Below are 24333 nucleotides of genomic sequence, written 5' to 3'. Positions count from 1 at the left end.
AACCCAAATCTGTGTGGCTTCCAAGCCAAGGAGACTAGGAAAGGCTTGCCCCAGGATGTGATGTTTGAGGGCTTCCTGAAGTCCTCTCAGGCAACATGGGTGGTGCAGGAGAGAGGGCTCTGGGTGGGTGCATTCCAGGCAGAAAAGGCAAAGATGTTGTAAAGGACAAAGCATGCATGCTTAGGAGATGTCCTCAATAGGGTGTTCCCGCAGGGGTGGGAGCAGGCAGGAGGGAGGTGTGAGGCTGCCGGGGGGTGGGGGGCAGGCATCGCTATGCTTTGTACCTGATTCTTATGTGGGGAGGAAAAGAGGGAAGACACCAGTGCACAGGCCAGCTCAGAGGCTGTGGGGTAGAGGAGGGAAGACAGAGGGGATTCCTGGGGTGCAGAGAACAAGCACAAGGAGGGGGGCTTCACAGCTTAGCCTGAGTGTGGTGGAGAGGGCCAGCACTGAGCAGAGACTCATTCCAGCAGGGGAAAAGGTGGAAAACTTGAAAGGCTATTCTTGTGTAGGCACTAGGGAGCTGCTGAAGGTTCCTGTGCTCCAGGAGGAAGGGTCTGGTGGACTTGGAAGTTGGCTCAAGATGGCAGTTGGTCAAGAGGCTGGGGTAGTGACCAGTGATGGTAGGAGAGATCCTGGTGCCCCACCCCCTGGGCTGGACTGGCTGGAATCCAGAAGAAGCTAATTTAAGGGAGGGGGAACAGACCTAGCACGGATGGGGAGGCGTCTTATGGACGCAACAGGAATAGGGGAGGAGCCAGAGGAGACCCGGGGCCCAGTGAGTGACCTTAGAATGGGCTCTCACAGTACTGAAGGGCCATACTGCCTGAAGTGCCTTTCTCTGGACTCCTTGGGGGGTCTGCGGGGCTCACTAGGGGTAGCTGGTCCTGTACCTGGGGGTTGTAGGCTGGATTTTTGCTGGGGGATCAGGGTCTTGGGTACAGGTGGGTATGTGGACATCTGCTGGGAAGGCTGGGCCTCTCTTCTGCCTGTGGTCTGTTGCCCAAGGGAGTGACACTTGTCAACACCCCTGGTAGGGGGAGGGGGTGGGCCTCTGCTCCTGGCCTGAAGGATCCACTGTCTGCACAGCATCTCAAGGTAACCCAGTGGTGGGAGGGGCCCCTGGGAGAGCCTGCCGAAGCCGCTCAGGCCCCAGGTTTCTGGAGGGCGGCCTGGGTGGCCCAGCCCTTCCCTCCTGCCCCAGGCCTGGGCAGAGGCCCTAGCACCATGGGAAGTGGGGACAATGGATGCTGGCCCCTGCCTCACCGCTATCCCCGCCCACTTGGTGTCCCCACAGGTTCACCGGAGCCAGCCTCCCGGCCCCCGTCATCAGCAGCAAGAACTGGCTGCGGCTGCACTTCACCTCTGACGGCAACCACCGGCAGCGTGGCTTCAGCGCCCAATACCAAGGTAGGCGGGGACTGCCGAGCCTCCTCAGCGGGCCGCAGAGATGAGTCCCGGGGAGCTCATCCTGGCCCCAGGCTGGGTCCAGCCTGACTGCAGGGAGGACATACGTCTCTTGTCCTGTTCTCATTTGCAACCCGGGGCCTCCACATCAGCAGCTCTGCACCTGCCATGGTGGCCGGCTGCCCGAGGCAGTGATGCTGCCCCGAGCTGCCCCTCCCCAGGCCCCTCTTCGAGCCAGACTCGTCATAGTAGTTACTACCGAGTGCCTTTGAAGAGCCAGGCTATGTGCTGGGCACTTGACAAACGTCGTCTCATTTATCCCCCGTCATTCCAGAGTAAATGCCATCACTGTCCCCATTTTATGGGCAGGGAAGTAGAGGCTTGGAGAAAATAAGCCAGTTTCCCAAGGCCATCTGAACTCCTGCCTTTTGACTCCAGAGCCCAAGCTCTTAACCAGGAGAGTTTAGCCTACGCTGGTGTAAAGTGGGAGAGGAGCCATATTCCAGCTCTGTTTTGTGTTAGTGTACATAGAACACGACTGCATTGGCACACCCACGGGCAGAGGGGCTGCAGGAGTGCTGGAGCTTAGGGGTTCCAATCTACGAAGAGCTGCCTGGCAGCAAGGGATCAGACCAGGAATGGCAGGTGGAAATTGCAGGCAAGCAGATTTGTGCTCCAGTCCTGAAGAATTTGCAAACCCAAGGCAGGGAGCTCTTGGGCACTGGAGGAGATCCAGAGTCCACTTGGTGTATGGGAGCGGATGAGGGTATCCCTCTCAACCTTGAGTTTACTCGAAGCACACAAAATTTATAAACACCAAGGGTGGGCTTTATAACTTGCTCATTAAGCCCTTAACTACTACCATTTATAGGCTGATGTTGGTTCTGATTGATTCAACAGCAAACTTGTATTGCACACCTATTAAGCATAAGGCCCTGGGGAATAAAAGGCGGGGTGAGTTTGTGTCCTGAGTGAGTGAGTGAGTGAGTGAGGAGTGAGGCATATTGGTAGTGTGCACAGAATGGGACAAAGTAGGCCTGATAAAAAGCAAGAAGTGTCTTCCCACGAGGGTGTGCTGGGGTAGGAGCACCGATTCTCAGGGTGGAGCGGGGTGGCTGGCCCCCTCCAACCCCACCTCGCAGGCTGTGGTTCCGGACAGCACCAGCCCCTCACTCACCTGGGTGGGGCAGGGGCAGAGTGGAGCCCCTGCCATGAGGCCAGGCTTTCAGCGGGAAACTAGGATAAAAGCAACGCTGCAACTAGAAGCATTACCTTTAGAATCTGGACCTTTCATAAACAGCCTCCTTTCCTTAGCCACCTGTGAAATATTTACAAAATAAACGTAAAAACAGAGTGGCTGGGTGGCTCAGTGGGTAGAGCATCTGACTCTTGGTTGCAGCTCAGGTCATGATCCCGGGGTCGTGGGATCGAGCCCTGAGTCGGGCTCCATGCTGTGCAGTTTCTCACAGAGTCTCCTCTAAGTTTCTCTCTCTCTCTCTCTCTCTCTCTCTCTCTTTCTCTCTCTCTCTTTCTCTCTTTCTCTCTCTCTCTTTCTCTCTTTCTCTTCCTCTGCCCCATGCACATGCTCTCTCTTTATTAAACAAACAAATAAATAAAAATGAAGTAAAAAAAAAAAAAACGAAATCAAAAACCAACCTGATCTGGCGAGCCTCACAAAGCCTCATTCTGAGAGCTTTCCTGGAGGCATTTTTCCACTGCCAATGTTGGGCTTCTGTGAGTGAAGCCCCTGCCTGGATCTTTTCATTGTATTTTCCAAAATAGAAAAGCAGAGACGAGTGTCATCAGTGCGTCTGATTAAGTAGGTGCCAGTGTTTCTACTGTTTCAGGTTCCCGAGGGCCTGTTTGTCGTGGTCATAGGCCACAGCGTAAGGCCAGGCAGTGGGCAAAGAGAACCCAGACACGGCAGCCTCTAGATCAGCAGCACGCTTGCTGTGCACCAGGCCCTGTACTGGGCACTGTCCACACTGCCCCCATGTGGGCCTCCCCACAGCACAGTGACAAATGTGTTTTTGATTCCCACGTTTCGAGACACCTGGGTGGCTCAGTCGGTTAAATGTCTGACTCTTGATTTTCAGCTCAGGTCATGAGATCGTGGTTCATGAGATCGATCCCCAAGTCAGGCTCTGTACTTGGAGCCTGCTTGGGATTCTCTCTCAGTCTCTCTCTCTCTCTCTCTCTCTCTCTCTCTCTCTCTCTCTTTCTGCCCACATGCATGTGTGTGTGCTTGCTCTCTCTCTCTCTCTCTCTCTCTCAAAATATTAAAAAAAATACATTTTAATTCCCACGTTTCAGCTGAAGTAGCTGAGGCTCAGAGAGGTTGTGTAACAAGCCCAACACACACAGATCACACAGGCTGTAAGTGGGGAAGCTTGAATTCATTCACAGGCTCGTGTGAGTTTTCTGCAAACCCAGAGGGCCATCTCTTAATGGTGTTTTGAGTGCCTTATCTTTCCTATTCAACTGGTGGCTTTTCAACTATGTTTTGTTAATCTCATCCCACTGTAAAGAAGTACATTTTCTATCACAACCCAGTACTCACATCTATCTATAGAACTAAAAGGAAAATGTCACCAAGTGGTATTTATCCTTACTAAGCGTGATGCACCCTGAAAACTTCCAATTTTTAATGTTAACTGCAACCTGTAAATTAATTTCACAAGGCTATAGCAGGGAAAAACCCACAATCTGAAAACCTGCTTTACTTACGAACTTCTCAAGAGGAGGCCCTATCCTGTCCTCTCTGTGTCCCTTAATACAGCCCCAAACGAGGTTGTACATTCATATGTGTCAGTGTTTACAGAGGGCTTTCTAGGTTTCAAGCACTTGGCGTTTATTACTTCATTTAGCGCTAACAGCAAGTGTGTGAAGGAGGAACTACCCTTGGCCCCATTTTACAGATGAGGAACCAGGGTTTCAGAGAGGACTCCTGACTGGCTCCAGGTCTCATCGACGTAGTGTGGGAGGCAGACTTGCACCCCGGCAGTATTTGTCTGCAGCTGGCGTGCTTATATACGGGGGCTTAGATATTGTGTTAATAAGTGATTTTACTCTGGGAACTTCTTTTTCTAGTGTTTACCATACTGAGGGCACATAGTGCAAAGCGCATACAGTAATCATTTAGTAACTCAACTGAGGACTCAAGCAGGGTTTCTTGACCTCAGCACTATTGACTTAGTGGTGTGGGTAGTTCTCTGTTGTGGGGGGTCATCCAGAGCATTTGGGGATGTTTAGCAGCATCCCTGGCCTCCATCCACGAGCTGCTAGATGCCAGTAGCATTTCCCCACAACCCACGTAGTCATGATAACCAGAAAGTTTCCCCATGTTGCCAAATGATCCTTGCATACAAAACCACCCCCATTGAGAACCACTGCCCTGAAGAAAAGGAAACTTTGGAATGACTACAATAATCAAAGTTTTTCAGCTTGTAAATACAGCACAAAAGCATGGCAGAGATAGCTTTTAGTCAGGGGACTAGCAGGAGATAGAAGGCATACTGCCTGGCTTTCACCGAAGAGGGTTTAGTGATGGGACCCTTTACAAAGGATAGGATGGAATTAAGGAACACGCAGGGATGATGAGGCCCTCGGGCACCACGCAGCAGGGAGGGCTTTGCCACAACTGGGAAAGGCCAGAGGGAGTAGAAAAGGCACTACCAGGCAGAACTGAGGAGCCTGGCCACTGCCAACCCACTGCAGGAAGAGGGGGCCAGGAGTCAGTAACCAGAGCAGGAAGAGGGGCCAGAATCAGTAACCAGAGCAGGAGGAGGGGGCCAGGAGTCAGTAACCTGATCTCTCTCTTCTCCCTCTCCCTCAAGTCTGCTGTGCCTCCCATCTGCCAACCCAAAAGGAGCCAGGAATAAGGAACAGAGTCCCTGCTGTGTGGGCCTGCTGTGTGCCCTGGGAGACTATGAGCCTTCCCAGCGGGACCCCTTGCTGTAGCAGTCCACAGAGGTCAGGCTTCTGGCACAGAGCAGGCCAGAGAGGCGTGAGGACTGGACCTGGGGAAACAGCAGCACAGGGTCAGTCTTAACGGCGCTCAGCTTTATGGCATTAGAGTCTCAAGTGATTTATGGCACTTCGGAGCTAATAATTACAACCCCCGAACTGTATCGGTGGACAGTTCTTTTCTCAGAAAACAAATCATAAGTTGAACGAATAAACAAATAACCTGAAACGCGGTGCATTCCATTCCTGTCTCGGTCCGGTCAGAATTTAGGGCTATTCCTGGACACACACGATCTTAACTACGACTACAGGGAACCAGGGCATCAGGGCTCTAGTGTGACTGTGCCTCAAGCCGGCTGCCAGAAAGCAGGTGAGCGTGTTGAATTTAACAAGCACTCTTGTGTGACACCAGTACCACGTGGAAGAAGAGAGAGGTGGACATGGCCAGGCCACGCTCTGCTCTCAAGGAGGACAAGTTAAAGAGAGGAACAGGCATAAATCTAGAAGTTGTGGGCAGCAAGATAAGAGCTGTAATTGAGGCCCAGTGAAGGGTTCTAGGATAAGAGATAAAGGAGCAATTAGTTTTGCTGGAAGCACTTAAAGAAGTCAAAAAAAATGTAGCAGTGACATCAGTATGGGCCTTGGAGAGATGCCACGCAGACCATGAGGAGCAGTCCAGGTAGAACAGAGGCAAGAGAATATGAAAGCGCTGAGTCTCAGGAACCCCAGACACCTGTGTGCGTCTAGAGCGGAGTTGGTCAAGTACAGCCTGCAGGCCAGATGCAGCCATCTGTTTTTAAAGATTGAAGCAGAAAATCAGAAGAAGAATATTTCATGACACATGACAACGGTATGAAATTCAGCGTCGGTAAATAAAGGTTTATGGAACACAGCCTCATTCATGTACGAATTGTCTGTAGACACAGTAGTGCTGGCAGGCCAGAGTTGGGCAGTCTGCAGCTGAGACAGATGGCCCACAGCCTAATACACCTGCTCCCAGGCCTTTCAATGAAAACATGTGCCGACTGAGCATGAAGCCTGCTGTCCAGGACACAGGTCAGCAGTGAGGGCAGGGGGCTCTGGGGTCAGAGAGGGAGGCAGGGGTCACACTGTGAAAAGCTGCCCTGAAGACAGGGGATCAGAAGTCTTGAGCAAGAGGGAGATGTGATCACATTTTATTTTAGGAAGATCTTTCATTGCTCTCAGATGAAAATGAGAGGACAATTAAGAGCCTTTGAGAATTTGGAGACTACAAGGATCCAGGGTTTAGGCAGAGGCAGAGGGAGACCAAAAGAGGCCTTCCCATGGTCACTTTCCTGGACTCGTTAGATCCGGGAGTGACAGGGTGGAGGAAGGAGGCAGAGGACTCAGGCCTGAACCTTTGGTTTCTAGCCTGAGTGAGCGGGTGAAAAAATGAGGCTATTAACCAAGGTGGTATAGGGCAGAGGCAGAAGAGAGTGGATTTACTTGAGACACGTTGATTCTGGGGCTGTTGGCATTTCAGGGGCGGGGTGGGGGGGCTGTCTAGTAGGAAGCTGGCTGGTCTGTCAGTCTGTAGCTCAGACAAGGGTCTGTGCTGGAGAGAGAGATGTGAAGACTCAAGGCAGCGTGGAGTCAGAGGCCACCAATCCCCTCTCTGGGCAGGAGACCTCCTCATAACAATTGTAGCTTGAGAGAGGCAAGCCCAAAAGAGTGGTTTGCAAAGTGAGTTCCTTGGAGGCCAGAGGGGTTCTCCCAGCAGCTCTTTTGATAGGGACTGTGTGGGTGGGGCCCCGGGTTCACCCCCCACACCACCAATGTTAACCAGAGCCACTGCTCTTTGATTTGTTTTGCGTAGTAAACATTTACCTAAGAGCGTAATCATAGGCTCCTGCACCAGAAGTGTTTGGCAACCACAGAAATCACAGTTGCTTCCAGTTCTGGGAGACCACTGAGGTTATGTAATCAATCCTTCTGCCTCCAGGCGAGGGCTATTTTCAGTCCTTCTCAGAGCGTTAATTGCTTTCCTGCTTTCTCTTTAAGCCTACAAGGAACGGCAGTGAGAAGAGCCTTTCTTAAATGCCCCCAGTGGTCAATGATCACAACTGGTGAGGGTCTTCCCTGGCAGAGAGGGCAGCACACTGCACTGTTGCCCTGCTGGTCTTCAGAGAGGGAATAATATTAACCCCACGGGTCTACTGGCGATTAAAAGGAGACCCTGTCGCAATATCCGGCACATGGCAGGTACACAGGAAATGGAACCCTCAAGCCTCAGACTCCACCGGTCACCAGTCTGCCTGTTATATGGGGAAGCCCTTGTGCAGTGAGAGATTGAGCGGCTCTGGCTTCTCAGACTTGGGCGCTTTGCTGCCACTCTGAGGTGACGGTCATTGTCTACTGCCTCTCCCCCCCCCCCCCGCCCAGCCAAATCCTAGCCCTACTCTGCTGTCCCTCCCACTGCCTATCTTGTCAAGTTAACTCTGGTAACCAGCAGTTGGGAGATATTCCACAGTAAGAGAATCAGCCCCTCTGCTTTCTAGAAGTCCAACTCCAAATCTTAATTGTCTGCAGAATAAACTTGTCCATTGGAAACCAATTTGCATTTATCGAGATGCTTTTTGTAGTAACAAACCAAAGCTTCTGTTTTCCACATGAACTTGTCTTTTTCTTGCTTGTGACTGAGTTGTAGTCTCAGACCAAAGCAGAAGTGCCTCACGCAGCCTGTGGTCCACGCTGAGACTCTTCCGTCCTATTCCTGTCCACCAACTAAGCTGCTAAACCCTTGCTAGCCTCATTTTTTAGGTTCTGTGCCTCCAGGGCCTCTGAACAAATCACAGGGTTGTTGCTACCAGGCTCAGGAGCCCAGAGCTTGGGGTCTATGAAGCCAAGCTTCTAAATTCAGTCAAAATGAGCCTGAACTGAAAACATCCTGAACATAAAATACGGCACCCCTCACCTCACCTGCTTTCAAGTGTAACTACTTCCTTTGCCAGGAAATGAATTCAAAGCACATATTCTTCTAACAGTTGGTCATTCATCCACTCAGTCATCAGACTCTTCAAGGGAACTGTCTGTGTGCTGGCCTCTGTCAGTCACAGGACATAGACATAGGAGTTCGGGGGACAAATAGCTGGGAGAACAGGACATGATGTTGCAATGTCATACGGGTTTCAACACACGTCTGAACCAAGTCTTGTGAGGGCAGTGACTTCTCCTCAAGGTGTAGACACAACCACAGAGAGGAGATGGCTGTTGACTCAGGCCTTTACCAATGAGAGGTAGCCACACAGAGAAGAGGGGAAAAGATGTGCCAGGTAGAGAAAACGGCATTGCCAAGGCCACTGAAACCAACAACCGATGGCCATAGGGATTCCTTTAAACATCTTTCTTCTGGTCGTTTTCTCCAGCTGGCTTCTCAGAAGTTGCTTGTGAAGACCACCCTGCAGCCCATTAACAATGGCAAAGCACTATTCTAGAAATTAGAACATGCCCCTGCCTGCCACCTACCATGCTGGGGTCCTTTTCTTCTTCAGGAATTCTAGTGGCCATGAGTTTTGCTGTGATTAACCAAGAGGCCACACCAGCAGCAGCCAACAAAGTACTTCTTAGAACCTTTAGTTGCTTTGTACATCTTACAACCCGTGGCTGCACTGATGAAAACATTACCCAGCATAGTGCATAACCAGCTTCTGAGGAACTGTGCATAATTCTCTTAACTATCCATAATCTTTCAACACCTGCATTCTTGGCAGTGGTCACTGCTGGAATTTTGAGTGTTCTTTCATTGTTCCTGTAGCAATTTTTTGCTCTTCATTAGCGGGAGCAGTGAATTCAAGCCTAGAAGGCACCAAAGCAAAGCACCCAGGCGGTGCCTTTTTCAGCAGCAGGTCTTGTATCATCCAGTGCACCTGTGACTGTTTCTCTTCCTTCCCTTCCACGTCCCTTTTCCCGGCAGCCTTCAGCACAGCTATGCCATCTGAGGCAAAAGCCAGGTGTCCCTTGAGCTTTTCTTTTCCATGGTCACCAGTAGTGATTCCTTGAACATTTCTCATTTTGAATCTTGTCACCTTTCCCTCGTAAGAATGTGGCATCATCTTCAGTTACAATAACCTCTCCAACCTTTCGTAAGTCATTGAAGCAAAATAGCTTAAAAATTCAGAGTCCGGCTCTCTTTTCCAAACACCACACCATCAATAGCAGCAGCTTTGTGGGTTCCTTCTGTGACGCTAGAACTTGGAGCTTGGGCTCCTTTAACCTGAAAGTCAGCTTTATCCTGTTCTAAAAGAGTGTACTGAGAGCATTGTCGGCAGTCATAACCAAAGACTTCCACTGGGCAGTGGAAGTTTCAAGAGTGGGTACCATGGGCCGGACGGTGGAAATCCTAAGCATCCTGGAATTTCCACTTCTGAACTTTGGATGTATTATTCAAGTAAGGAGATTATGGAATCTTAGTCGAATTCTGTGCTTCTGATTCCTGATTAATCATTCAGGGTTTTCCTGCCCTATATTGTGGGAATGCTCTTTGAACCTTTGTGATCACATTAGAAGTGATGCTGCCAATTTGTCTGCCTCCATCTGCAGAAACTGTAGCAAACTGAGCAGTATCTTCAGAAATTATCACAGCTTTCGGGCTCTCCCTAAGTTCAGCCGTAATAGCATCAACATGCGACATCACACCTTTTCTGATTTCCACCGGATTAACAGCTTTGCTAATCTTCCTGAAGCCTTCCATGACCATGGAACGTGCCAGTACAGTAGCAGCAATGGTGCTCCCAAGCCTCACTCTTTGTGTGTTGGCAACATCCTGGTCAAAGCTGGCACAGTAGTTTTATATTTATCCTTCAGGTCAACTGACCTGGCAACAGACACCTCAACTTTTGTGACATCGAGGCTTCCCCAGCTCTGTTCCATATCACTGCTCTTCCCACTGTTGTTTTCCATAGTCTGTACCTTGAAACATTAGATCTTGGGCATCTGCAGCAAATCTTACATCTTTGGCATAGATCTGAGTGAGATGAGGAGCCAGTGTGCTAGATACTGACTTCATCTAGCAGAGAACTGTGAGTAATGCAAGCATTTGTGCAGGGCTGGTGGCCAAGCAGGAGGCAGGCCCTCAATGATGAGGGAGGGGCAGAGTGCAAGATGCATACCCACCAAGTTTTCTAAGGGAAAAATCAGATTCCAGTTTTGAGGAGCTCATGCCCTACAACATTTTGGGGAATGGTTTACAGATAGTGAATAAAATCCAAGCAAAAAAGAGTGAGTTTAGAATCCTGAAAGAAAGATATACATTGCAAATTTTTTCTAAGGTTGGTTGAACTGGATGTGGTGAAGGAACAGGTGTGGGGAGATGAAAGGATGGTCCAGCCATCAGGACAGCCAAGTGGTGGGCAAAGGGGAATGATCGGGGTTAGTGCAGGGGCTCCCCCCTTGTGAAGGGAAGTCTGGCTTCACAGGGGCGAGAAGAAGTGCAGGTTCCATTTGCTTCGTGATTCCCAGAGCCTTGGAGACAGGCTGAGCACCTCCCCTCCTCCACTAACAGGTCCTTGTCTCCTGCTAGCTCAGCCCAATAACTCATGCTGCAGACTAGAGAGGCATTTGTATTGCCAGATTCTTCTAGCTAAATGTGTACCATGTGTCCCGCTAACCTTTACAACAGCGGGGAAATGTCTTGTAATTAACCAGAATATAAAGGATGAATGGAGCAGCCTGGCAGTCTCCTGTAGTCATTATCATTCGGAGGAGATGAATGTACCTAGTAAGATTTCCATCAACCAGTTAAAGCCAGCACTCTTCTCTGGGAGCCCTGACTTTGTTCACATACAGTGAAAAAGCGTGTACAAGTGTGAATTCTATTTTGTATGTGTTTGTAGCCGTGTGTACATGAGTACACAAATGTGTTGTTGAGGGCATGCCCTTGTAGACGCGAATGTGTACGTGTGCACGGATATATGTGCAAGCATGTGTTCATCGGGGGTATGCGTTCAAGTGTAGCCAGCCCCGGGGTTCCATTTTATCTGCAGTGCGTCAACAGATGCAGAATGGTTACAGAATCCATTTTAGAGACTGGAGCTCCAGTGTAATATCATTGGCACTAGACTAGTGGGCGCTCCATGAATGAATGAATGAGTGAATGAATGAATGAACAAACGAACAATGTGAATGAATACATGCCAGAAATTCTGTAGGTCCTTGCTACTTATCCTTCATTTATTATGTCTGTCAGTAGTGTTCTGTGGAGATCTAGAGGGAGAACTGCCCTTGTTCTCTGATGCTTCATACCTGGTCTACCCAGCTAGTTCTTTGTTGAGCCATTTTGTGGCCGGCTTCCCATGGTGTTCCTTTTTCCCTGATCACTCACCATCTACTTGGTCAAACTGTTTAAAAAACAAATTGGCTATGTATCATTCAGGGTGTGGCCACTTCCTTGGGTTTGCTCAAAAACTGAGATCCCAACATATGGAGGTGATTTCTTGATGCTAACATCTCCAGTGATGTGGATCTTGCCCAGGGCTGAGCCCCAACCAAGGACACTTTCCTGACCCATTTGTCAGCTCCTAGGATGGTGTGGGCCCACTGTATGGGCTCCCCTCCCCAGAACCTGGGCCTGGGCCAGCTGGACCTGGACATACATTTTCTAGAGACTCCATTGTTGGTGTGAGGAATCCTGTCCAGAGAGAACGGCCCCTGCCTTCCCTAGGCTTGTGTGTGGTGCACACAGACAGCATGCGCGACACAGCTTTGAGACCAGCTCAGAGGAGTAAGTGCTCACAAAGTTTATGTGTAAATTAAGAAGCTCCCTGAAGCTTTCCAGTTTCCTTTTTGTTCACTTTTTCTTGCCACTGTAACAAGTTCCATCCTGTGGTAGGTAGAAGGAAGGAAACAAGGGAGGACAGGAGCTCCTTCCTGCTTGGGAGGATGATGACATTATCCACTGCTAACTGTTGCTCCAGGCGTATAAAGCACTGACCAGTCTGGTTACCCAGCCCATCTTGGAGAGGACTAAGTAGAAAGGGTGGGCACAGAAATTGGAAGGATTCCTTCTGGAGCCTCTTCCTGAGTGCACCCATGAGAAGAGAGGAAGAAGGGCTCCCTCTTAGCCACCCCTTCATGTCCACATACACCTCATGCTCCCCCTTCAGCAGCTGCAAGGAAAACTCAAGTAGCATTAGGTGCTGGGAATGGCATTCCTGGTGCACTGGTCCCTCCTCAGCTCCCTTCCTCTAGAGAACACTAGAACGTGAAACGAGGCTATTGGAAAGACTCTCACCTCCTTGTTGGCCAGGTGCCTGGAGCCATCTGCACAGACCTCACCTTGCGTAGGAAGCACTGAGTCATGGAGGCCCCTCTCCCACCCCAGCCCCAGTGCTGGGACATCCGGGAGAAGAGCTTGAACTATCCCTACAGTACTGGGACCAGTCCTATTCTCTTAGGGATGACTGAATCAGAGGAATTTCCCCCCTGCTGCACTGTATTAGCTAGGCTTGAATAATGCATGTTTCCCTACTAATACCCTCTGTTTGATAATGGGTCCACGTTAGTGTTCATTGGAAATTTTCCTGCTGGATACACATGGAGAGTAATGCACATTTATAAAAAGGGTTTGAATGCACGTTGGGAAGCAGTGACTCTGTGGTGGTAACTGAATTTGATCAGGCGTTCAGCTTAGCAGCTTGCCAGGGGACAAACCCTTGGGGAACTTCGCGATGCAGGCAGAGCTGGGGGCTGTCGGGGACTGAGAGATGGGCTCCTGCATGCCTGATCATTGTGGGCTTTAGTTTCAGGACTGGCATGTTACCTTGTATGCAGAGTGAGTACCTGAGTTTTCTGGGCCTGAGCTGGGGCAGGGGAGAGATTCTGGAGGCTAACGGGGCCCCTTAGCGGATTGCTCTGGGGCCAGGTCACGAGAGAAGATGCTAAGGTTCAGCCAAGAACACAGCTGCCTCCTGGCTGTGTGACCTATAGCAAATCACTTGAGCCACCCTGAGCCACAATTTTATTATCCATCAAGTAGGTATAGTAACCACGGGTCAAGGCTGTTGAACATATAAGGAGCACACAAAATGATTATCGAGGGCCCACCATGTACCAGGCTCTATTCCAGGCATTGAGGATACACCAGTGAACAAAAGACAAAAATCCTTGCCTTCATGGAACTTACGCCGCAATGCGGGGTGACAAAAAATCATGAAGTAAATGAGCCAGTGTGTTAGAAAGTTAGGGAGATAAAGTAGCAAATGGTGCAGGGGAGCTGGGGTGCGATGTAATTGTGAACAGTGGTCAGAGAAGGTCTCTGAGGAACTGGTGTTTGCACAAAGACTTCCAGGAAAAAGAGGAAGAGAGCCGTGAAGATACCCTCCGAGAAGAGCATTTTAGGGAACTAGCAGGCTGAAGCAGGAACATGCCTGACATATTTTTGGAACACCAGGGAGGCCTGTGTGGCTGGAGAAGAGTGATTGAGGTTGAAGATAAGGTCGGAGAGGTGCTGGGAGGGCAGATTGGTCTGTGAAGGCCACTCAAAAGACTCTGGCTTTTTTTATACGAGAGGCAAGTTGCAGCTGTAGAGTTTTGAGCGAGATGTAATATGGTCTGACTTATGTATTAAAAGGATCCCTCTGGCTCTTGTGTTGAGAATAGACTATGTGGGGCGGGGAAGATGGGAGGTCATGGCAACCAGGGGAGATGTACCAGAGACCTGGAGCAGGGTGGTCGATGTGGAAATTGCACTTGGGATATACTTGGAAGGGTTTGATGGATCCTGATAGATCGTGTGTGGGTGTGGGGGAAATAGACAAGTCAAGGATGCTCATACAAGTAGAGAACTTGAAAGGCATTTAGCCCAGGGTCCGACACATAGGAAGTGCCTGGTCGCAGTTGCCACTTCCATTGCTGGTACCCATCTGAGAGGGGCTGGGTCACCTGGCAGGGGCCAGCTGGGAGGTGGCATGAGGGTCTGGGGCACATGCACCAAGCAGTATAACTGAAGATAGGATGAAGCCCTTAGAGGCCAGCAGAATGCCTTGGGGAATGGGGGCAGTCAGACACAAAGGAAGTGGATAGATTCAGAGGAATGGCCTGGGAACTGTGCACTTTGGGCTCTGGTGCTTTTTCTGTGCTATGTAGCAGACTCCCGATGAGCTGTGGACTGGACTTAGAGATGGGATCAAAATCCCATTCAGTCATGGGGCCACCACCTGGATGAGCCAGGCACCATCCCCCAGTGACCTCCAGGACTCAGCTTCCCCTGGCCACAGTAGGTCGGCTAGTATAGGCTGGGCTCGGCAAAGCTGATTGGCTCTGCTCCCCATGTTCCTCATCCTCCTGGGACCAGCCCTGTCTTCTCCCAGTGATGGCAGGGATGTGAGAGGGCAAGCCTGATCTGGCAGGCAATTTTCAAGCCTTCAGGCACGTCAGGACCTCCAGAATCCCAATGGCCAAACCCAAAGTCAACGTATGAGGAAATAGACTCCATCTTTTTAATGGAAAGAACTATAAAGTCACATTGCAAAGGGTGTGGATACAGGGAGGGTGACAATTTGGTATATCCTCACCCAGAGGCACTTCTGGCTCTGACCCGCCCAAGCCAAGAGAGAGGGGATCATTCTAGAAGGACCCCATCCCCAGTCACAGATAACAACTTAAACTGTTTTTCCTCTTACCTCCTCTCTAGTCAAGAAGCAAATTGAGTTGAAGTCTCGAGGTGTGAAGCTGATGCCCAGCAAAGATAACAGCCAGAAGACATCTGTGTGTAAGTGTCTGCCTGCCGAGCCTCTCACTTGGGGTCAGACCTGCTGGCGCTGTGACCGCGGGGAAGCCAGATGATGCTGGAATGATTTCCCTTCAATCCTGCCTCCTTCTGTCCTGGGTTCTGCACATGGATATGCTGACCTATGGGCCAGTGAGCAGCCCCAGGGTCTGTCCTTTGCCTTCTCATCCCCCTCCTCTCCCCACTTCCCTCCTTCCTCCTCTTTCTCCCTCACTTCCCATTGTAACTGCAGTCCAGGGAGTCATTACTGCTACATTTCTCTCTTTATTTTTCCTTTTGATCACTTCCACCTGCTAAGACAGTCCTCTTTCTGTTCCTTGCCTGGGAGTCAGTCACCCCCAGCTGGGATCTTGGAGGCTGTAGGGGCCCAAGTCCAGCTCCCAGGGCAAGACCCTGCACCAGGGTCCCTGGATCTGGCAGGGCAAAGAGCCAGCCAGAGGGTAGGCTCCTGTGCTCAAGCCTGTGGGGCAGTGCTGGGGTCTCTGTGCTTCGCCATGGGAAGATTTTGTCTATGGGAACATGTTTCTGCTATTGGTGTTTGAAAGATAAAATCCCAATGGCTGGGGAATGGGCTGGAATGTCACCCTGGAAACAACAGATTAGAGCCTGTGCTAATGGGCTCTTAGACTAGAGCATAAGAAGGGGTTCAGGAAGGTTCTGGGCTACCCCAGAAGGCTGGACGTGAAAGCACTGGAGATTTTCCAAAGAATCCAGTTTTGTTCAAAGGTGAGTGTAGAGAGCTTTCCCTGGTCTGGGACCCCCCAGAAGACTGGCCTTCTTCTGCTCTACCTCCTCTGCCCTTCCTTTGCCTTTCTGCGTCTCTTTCCCTCCATTCCCCTCCCTCCTTCTTCTGCATCCTCTCTGCTGTCCGCTCCTTCTGTTTCTCCTCTTAGTCTTAACCTCCTTTCACCTCACCTCTACATGCTCCCTTGCCTTGAGGTGCTGGAAGTACTTCCTGAGAGGGATGGAGAGCAGCCGGTGGTGGCTCCAGAGCTGTGTGCAGATGTGGGCAGGGAGCGGGGGGGGGGGGGGGGGGGGGGGGGGGGGGAGGGGCGGGAAGCCTCGACCGAACTGGGCCTGGCTGTGGCATTTTCTCTGGTCTTTCAAGTCTCCACTCTCTGTCTCTGGGGACCATCAGCTCCTAGCATTCTGGCCTTGATGGCAGAGGGCAGCCAGGAGCCCTGCTTCTGTGGTGGGCTACAGGAGCAGGGGAAGGGGTGTGGAGAGCCAAGGGTTAGGCCAGGAGTCTGCAGAGCAGGCTCCAGCCACGGCCCTGGCCCTCACAGGCTCATTGTTTCTGTAGCCACAGGAGAACACACGAACTGAGGTCAGCATGAGTTCATTTCAGACTTTGCCCCGGAGCCAGAAGCAAACTTCAGGGAAATGGCCCAGAGTTTGGAGAGCAAGTTTTTATCCCAGTGTGTTTTCAGGTGACTGTGGTACCCCAGGCACTGGCGTCTCAGGTTCCAAATCTGTGAAATGGGATGCAAAACCTTACCTTCCCTTCTTCCCAAAGGTGCTGTCGTATCTCACATGGGCCATCTTGACCTAGGACTTAAAGAGGTCTGTGAACTAGCTAAAAACTACATGTGATATTGTGAGTGCATTTGCGGGGGGCAGGGGGCGGGGCATGCTTTTCAGTAGCTACTCAGAGGTGCCGGAAGCTCTCTCAGAAAGATGAAGAAATCTTATTCTAACGAAATAATGCAGTAACTCTGGGAAAAAAAATAACACTTCTCTCTACTACAAGACACTGGTCTCCGTTCTAAGATTTCCTCGGGGAGGGATGGGCACACAGCTCAGCTGCCAAGGAGGCACCACCAAATGTCTGCAGGTGTCCCGCCCTTTGTGTTCTGCCCACATTCCCTGTGGACAGATGTCCTGAACTTCAGGCGAAGAGTGGGCCCCACTTACCTATCCTGGACCCCACTTACCTATCCTGGACCCCACTTGCTGCCTTCACGAGGCGGTCCGTGGGCACCACCGACCCCCGGCCACAGCCATGACTGCCCATGTGTCCATGTCTCCTTCCCTTTGGGTGGGAGGCATGGCTTTTCTGAGTGTGTTTTGGGTTTGGGGGGTAAGGTCCACTTTCCCTTCTCTTCCATCCCTCTGTAGCCAACAGTGAATCAATAAGCAGCTGGCTTTGAATAGGCAGGGGAGGCTGGGATTAAGGAAAGAGAGGGGAAAGCCCTCTTGATGCCATAACTCAGACAGTAAAGTGTTCATTGAGATTTACCTTTGCCTGTTTCCTGGGGAGCCTGGAAGTTCTTGCTCTCAGTCCTCCCAGGAAGACAGGGCCTCGGGGGTGGGGGGTGTGAGCACTTACCCCTGGGCTGGTACCTTCCAGGATAGTGCCTGAGCCTTACTTCCAGGGGGCGGTTTAAGGAGTGGGGGGCGGGGGCAGTGTTGGCTGCGCATGTGCAGGGCTGTGGTTGGGTACGTGGGTACTGCCGTGGCCTCTCCTCTCTGGTCCAGCTGCATCCCCATCCCAAAGCCTTTGCTCTGTCTGCTCCCTGGGTGGTTTGAGTACCGAGTGATAGGGCAGGAAACTGCTGTACCATGTTAATGTGCTACCGGCTGGGCACGGTTCCCATGTGGTGGGCGCCGGGGACTTTTGGATGGGTGTGGTCTGTGGGCAGGGGTGAGTGGGCCAAGCCTGAGGAAGGCAAATGCTTAGCTGACAAGTCCTCAGTACCGGGTGGATCTCGATGAGGCTGGCTTAGATAAAGCACACTCTCAGTTCAGGACTGACATCCTCATCTTCTTAAAACAGAGCCTTTCTGCCTCCCTGGGGATCCCAGAGGACCCGTTGTCTCCTTCCTTCCCATTGTTTGCAGAACACCGAGGCTCCGGGTAGCAGGAGCTTGCTCTGGGTTTGGAGACCGCACTTCCATCTTATTATCCCAGCCTGGAGGGTCCTGGACAGGAAAGTTTTGGAAGGAGAGGCTTAGCAAGGAAGGGGATGGTATAGGGCTAGTGCCCGCTGGGAGTGGCTGGCTTTACCCTGGCCCTATGGAATGTTGGAGAAGGGGAGGCTGCCCGAGAGGCCTTGAGCTCAATGTCACACGGCCAGGAAGACACCGGGAGTCTGGCTTGTGTACAGTCTTTCCAGATCCCCAGGTCCCCTTGGCCAGCCACATCCTGCGGTACCTGGAGGTTTGAACGGGGTCTACACCAGCCTTCTAACTGTAGAAATGAGCTCTGAACTCAGTGAGTCTAAGATGGGGCTTCACAGGTCCCCAGGTGAAGAAATCCCTTGCTCCCTCCCCCCACAAGTTAGTCTTCCATGACCCCTGGTTATTCTTTCTTCACCACGTCCACTCCCATCCCTTCACGTCAGTCCCCACCGCCAGGCACAACACTCCCCCGCTTGTCCCACAGGAACCGGCATCCCCCTGAGCATCCTACTGTGCCCTTCCCCCTCAGGACTCTTCAGTGGCTCCCCATCACTTTTAGGATCAGACTCTAACCCCTGAAAAGTCTGACCTCTGAAGCGTCACCCCCCACCCTTCCACATCACTCAACGCCCTCTCTCCTATTCTGGCCACACTGGGCAACCCTCACGTTTGTTTCCATGTCCTCGCTTCACCCTTCATGCTCCTCTGTTTGTCTGAACTGCCATTCCTCTGTCACCATGTGTTCAAATCCTGCTGTCTCAGAGGATCCATGTTAAATGGCACCTCTACTAGGCAGCCTTCCATTCTTTTCAGCAACAGAAGATGGGTCTTCCCTTTCAATCTCCCTGTGGCTACCACTTTCATCACTTCCCCATCGTGGTTCTGCAGTTTGTTTCTATTTCACATCTTCACTTGGCTGGGAGCTCCTTGAGGACAGTGGTCATCTCTGACATCTGACCGTTGCATCTCCTGTGGTATCTAAATTAGGGTCTTGTACACACTAGGTGCTCAATTAATGCTTGCTGTGCACTCATGTGCAGGAATGAGTGAGTGGGTGAGTGGGTAAGGACTGGAGCCGTTGCTCATATTGTGGGGCATTGAGTGGGTAGGAGGCACACGAGCCAACTCAGAGAATGTCGCTGCAGACCCCCCGTCATCTCTGTCTTGAGGGTGCTGTTGGGATCATGGGATTGGCGAGGCCTTGAACGGAAGACCTCTGGCCAAGCTGTGTGCCTGGCCCCAGCTCCTGGTCATCCTGAAAGCCAGGAATCCAGGGGTGTGAGAGAGTTCCAGCCTCATGAGTATGAGCATCTCGAGAACAGTAAGCCAGCAGGGGCTGGAGGGTTTCTACCCTGTCCACTGGAGACAGGAGAAAACTGTGTGTATCCGCCGCCCCTGACCAGGCTTCTCCTTTGGCAGAGATGACTTTGCACATGGTTGTGTAAACAGAACTCGGGTGCTGGCAAGTGTGAGAGCATCACACCATCTGCCAGAACCACCGCCGGGGCCATCTCCGCTGGTGCCCTTGGCCGGTGGCATTGGACAGGGGGGTGCTCTGGTTATTGCTTACTCAGCTTGAGAAGGCGTCTGATGGGAAGAGCTTTCTTGGCAGAAATATCCACTTTTGAGCTAAAGTCCCTGCTTTGAACCTCAGACTGCAGCTTTCTCGTACATTCTTTACCGTTCCTGATCACACATCCACCTTTTATTTAACTTTCTTTGAGTCATTTCTCCATTGGGGGCTGAGGTTGGGGGTGATCATCCCATCTAGAGTCACCACCCCTGGATCCGAAGCACAGGGTGAGGAGGTCACCGGGGGCTGAGGGCCGTCCACCTCTGGTCGCTGGGGTGGGATGAGGGAATGGGGTGGTTGCCGGTCTGGGGTGCCTGCCTCTGATCCCAAATGCTCTTGATGAATTTCACTTGGACTTGGCTCGCAAAGGAATTTGTCAAAAGCACCTCCCCACCTTACATGCTCGTAAAACCTGAGCCCAGGAGACCCCACAGCCCCACACAGCCGCACGGAGCAGGGCCTCATTCTGTCTCTGTGTCCACCCCCCACCCTGAGCCACTGCCCCAGCTGTGCCTTCCTGTGATTACCCATCTCTGTTTGTGCTGTTTTTTGCCTTGTAGTAACTCAGGTTGGTGTGTCCCAAGGGCATAATATGTGTCCAGACCCTGGCATACCTGAAAGGGGCAAAAGACTAGGCTCGGATTTCAGGTAAGACCTGTTCTGGAACTTTCTGACTGCAAGAAGGGTGGGTGGCCTGGTTTGGGGGTGGGGGAGACAGGGGCTGATCTTCTTGGAGGTACAAATCAGAGGACAGTGTGGATTCAGGAACAGACACTTTCTGAGGAAGAACCATGGCCTCTGGCATTCTTTCCGGGGCCAGTCCTGGGAAGACTGCCTGTAGCCTTAAGGAGAAGGGAAGGGCCACAGCCTGCCAGCGTTAGCCAGCACACCTATCCCTGGGGTACAAGAACTGCCCTCATCAGTAATGATGTGACAGCAGGCAGCTTATGTCTCCCATAATCTGGAGATCCAGGGGCCCAAGATGGTGCATCTTGCAGAGTTTCTAATAATCAAGGCATCTTCCCATAATCCTCCATTTTCATTAACGTGTATGGGTATCATCCGCCCACTCTTAGCTGTCCTAATTGGTACTTATCTTAGAGCATGACTGTTTTGCTCAAAAGTCACCTTTTAACTCAATCCTAAAACCATTAAATGGTCCAAAAAAAAAAGACAATAAGGAGCAGATGTTCCTTTCAATGGAGACTTTAAGTGATGAAACAGTGGAGTAGAGATTAAAGGCCAGAGGAGAAATAACGTTCGGTGTGGTACTTCTCTGTGGAAACGGGAAGCACTTGGGTGGGCCCAGCAGGCCCAGGGCTGAGCTCACAGACACGCCTTGTCTCCCAGGTTAGGATCCAGCGTCCAGTTCACCTGCAGCGAGGGCTATGACCTACAAGGGTCCAAGCGGATCACCTGTATGAAAGTGAGCGACATGTTTGCGGCCTGGAGCGACCACAGGCCAGTTTGCCGAGGTGAGGGCACCCTGGGAAAGGGAGGCTGGCCAGGAGCTGGGCTGTGTGTGCAGGATGGAGCCCAGCTCCTGGTCCCTGAGGTCCAGGCTCTCATCCAGATGGGCCCGCCTCACACTCAGTGCTCCCCAGGCCTTGGGCTCTGGGTTCATTGGCTAATTAACTTACTACATTTAGTTAGCATCTTCTCATATCACGGCCTGTACTAGGATCGGGAGATACAGAGGTGGGGACGAGAGACATGGCCCCTGCCCTGCATGGACCTTACAGTCTAATGGGGAAGACCCATTGTAGCAGGTTGCTAACTCGTTGCACAAAGACATCACAGCTATACCTAGATGGGAAGGGAGGTCACCTTGTATGATGCCACCCCAAATCTCTTCATTATAACACATACACACCCCAAACCCTCCTTCTCAATGCCTTTGTTTCTTTCTACATACTCAGCAATAAACAAACCTATCAACTCTAGAAGAATGCTCTTAGCGAGGAAGGAGCAATGTGGACCATGATATCAGAACACTTCTCTGTGGGAATCTTCTAACCCCACACACATGGTCGTCTTGTTCTCAAACGCCCTGCCACCCACATCCTCAGCTATCACATGGACTGAGGCTGGCCTGGCCTAGCCCCCATCCCCCAAATCTTAAAATAGTATCCTGAACGTTTTCCTTCACTGGGAAGGACAGCACCTGCCTGTGTGGTAGAGAAGCCCCTGGCCTCATCCCCCAGGACAACATTAGCTGGCTTTTAATGTTTACTCTCTGTGTGCATCTCTCTTCTGTTTGTGCACATGACTGGAGATGGGTTCTTGGTGCAAGAGTAAGCAACCTCTCCAGAATTTGTGAACAAAGCCAACAGTTGCTCTTTTTTTATTATTATTTATTTATTTGTTTTAAGAGAGAAAGAGAGCACAAGTGAGTGAGGGATGGAGAGAGAGAGAGAGAGAGAGAGAGAGGGAGACAGGGAGAGAGAACACAGGGCCCAGAATGGGGCTTGAGCTCACCCGAAGTGAGGCTTATGCTCACCTGATGTGGGGCTCAAACTCACACACGGTGAGATCGTGACCTGAGCCAAAGTCATCTGCTTAACCGACTGAGCCACCCAGGTGCCCCAACAGTTGCACTTTTGAGTGCCCCTTTGGAAAAGGAGGTGCACCGCCCACCATAAAGTTATATTTTGGATCCTTCCTAGTTTGAGAAGGAGATGCTTTGCCTCTCTCCAGGCTTACACACCAGGATGAAATTTATGCACAGAAAGGGATCCAGGAGAAAGGGCTTGGGTTAGAGCTGAGACCCACTTCCTTTTTTTCACGTGTTGATGAGTAATCTTGGAAGAGGGTCATGAAAACCCCTTTGAAATAAGCCTTAAATGTATTAATTCTCACTCAAGTTTGAGGCAGCCATGAGCCACAATTAATAATGTACTTTTTGTTCCCACTGATCTTGGCTATATTATTTCAAAGATTCCACTTAGCTAAGATATTTTTAAAAGCAAACCAAAGAAGAATCGTTAGGTATAACTCTCAGCTTTGCCACCAGCTAGCCATGGGCAATTTGGCAAATCATCTATTTTCCCTGAGCTTATTTTCTTACCTGTAACTGTAGATGATGGTACCTACCCTGCCCATCTTGTGTTAATGTGGTCAGATGGAGTTGTGGATATGGAAACATCGAATGAATCGAGAAGAGCTTGACAAGGAAATGAACATCCTCACTCTGGAACACCAGCTCTATAGGGCAAGGACTTTTGTTTTGTTCACTTGCCTTGATTAGGGCTTGGCACATAGTGGGTGTTCCATAACATATGCTGAATGGATGATTGAATTAATGAATAATCAGATAGCAAACACTCCATTTCCAGGGAGCCAAGAAACCAGCTGTATAGAGAGGCATAGAGTTATCAAGTCTGAGGACCAAGGGAACCTTGGCCAATCTGTTCTTTCAAAACTCCTTTTGAGCAGCCAGAATAACAATGCCTTTAGGCAGTAGTGGAATCTGATCTCTCCCAAGACCTTTTCATTGGTGAAAGACTATTCTCTTAGCAACAGTGGTAGTTTACATGACTTTGCCCGGGGTAGGGAAGGGCTGGTGTTTCAGAAGGAAGTTCACAGTCGAGTGGTCCACTTATCTTTTTCTCCAGACATGTTGTGTAGCCCACTCAGGTCATCTCCAGTGATTTTGACACACTGGACTCTAAATTCTCCACCACACTGTTAACTGAGCTTTTGCCTAAGCTTTACACATCTGTTCTCATTTCCTACTCTGCCCCTGGGAAGCGGAGGAAAATCATGGAAAACAAAGCCACTCAGAACTGCATTCAAATCCAGCCATCACCACTTTTTAGCTGGGTGTCCTTGAACTAGTTTCTTCTCCTCTCTGAATCCCCCACCACCCCGCCCCCCCCCCACCCCGCTCTCTTTCTGCTAAAAGGCAAGGATTATAGACCATGACTCCATGGCATTACCGTGAGGACTAGACGAGGTGGTGGCTTTGAAAGCACTCCCTGGGAGATGATCCTGGTGTGCCTGCGAGGCTTGTGCACACTAGTGTTTAGTTTCAGTTTAGTTTCAGCGGCTGAGTTCTGTCTGCACACAGCTTCCCCCGGCCTGGGAGCACACCCTCAGCTTCTACGGTTCACAGATTTTTAGAAGCCTCTTCCCTCACGGTCTTGGCCAATCTTCCTGCAATCACACAGCTCAGGAGGCACACAGACTTTGATGTAGATCACAACTCTGCTGCATTAGCTTGCTGGCCCTGGGCAGGTTCCTGCATCATTTTTAGCCACAGGGCCCTCACTTGTGAATTAAGAAAACAAAACCTCCTCTCCCTAGTGATGGCGAAATTTAAACAAGCCATTTTATGGAAGGTGACCAGCACCCACTGTGGTGGAGAGGGGATTCTCAGCCCAGGTTAGAATGCCACTACCCCCTCCTGTTTTCTCTCTCCAGGGTCGTTGGAAAGCAGGAAGAGATAGGCAAACCCTCCTGGGTTTGGACTTGGATGGCCTCCCCTCCGGCTTCCCTGAAGGCCAAGGGCTGAGACAGATATCAGATTCAAGGGTTCCTCTTATTTTGGCCGTTTGGAAAGTTTTTCCTTTAAAAAAATTTCTTGTTTTTAATTAGTTAGAATTACTATCATAATTGTAATATTTTGTTGAAGTTTAAGTGAACCCCAGTTTAAGAATAAAAAGGGACAAAACTCTTTGAATTCCAGGATAGCTCCACTAATAAGCAGGTTATCAAAAAGATCATATTCTAAAGAGAATTCA

General features: G+C 50.7%; 1 protein-coding gene across 9 annotated transcripts in view; it reads left to right on the top strand.

Annotated features, from left to right (window-relative positions):
* Positions 1 to 24333, top strand: part of CSMD2 (CUB and Sushi multiple domains 2) — a 602474-nt gene that overhangs the window by 282664 nt on the left and 295477 nt on the right. For 7 of the 9 annotated variants that reach the window (XM_023258438.2, XM_023258437.2, XM_023258441.2 and 4 more), the window contains 4 exons: positions 1298 to 1410; positions 15023 to 15100; positions 20152 to 20239; positions 20942 to 21066. In XM_023258438.2, the coding sequence (XP_023114206.2) occupies positions 1298 to 1410; positions 15023 to 15100; positions 20152 to 20239; positions 20942 to 21066 (404 nt within the window). Of the gene's footprint in view, positions 1 to 1297; positions 1411 to 15022; positions 15101 to 20151; positions 20240 to 20941; positions 21067 to 24333 lie in introns of those variants that run through there. The other 2 variants (XM_045035511.1, XM_045035513.1) reach the window with 2 other exon arrangements.

This window comes from Felis catus, chromosome C1, assembly GCF_018350175.1.
Source record: "Felis catus isolate Fca126 chromosome C1, F.catus_Fca126_mat1.0, whole genome shotgun sequence".
NCBI classification, from domain to species: Eukaryota; Metazoa; Chordata; class Mammalia; order Carnivora; family Felidae; genus Felis; species Felis catus.
The sequence above is the reverse complement of the archived record's forward strand: the minus strand, read 5'-3'. Positions and strand labels throughout refer to the sequence as shown.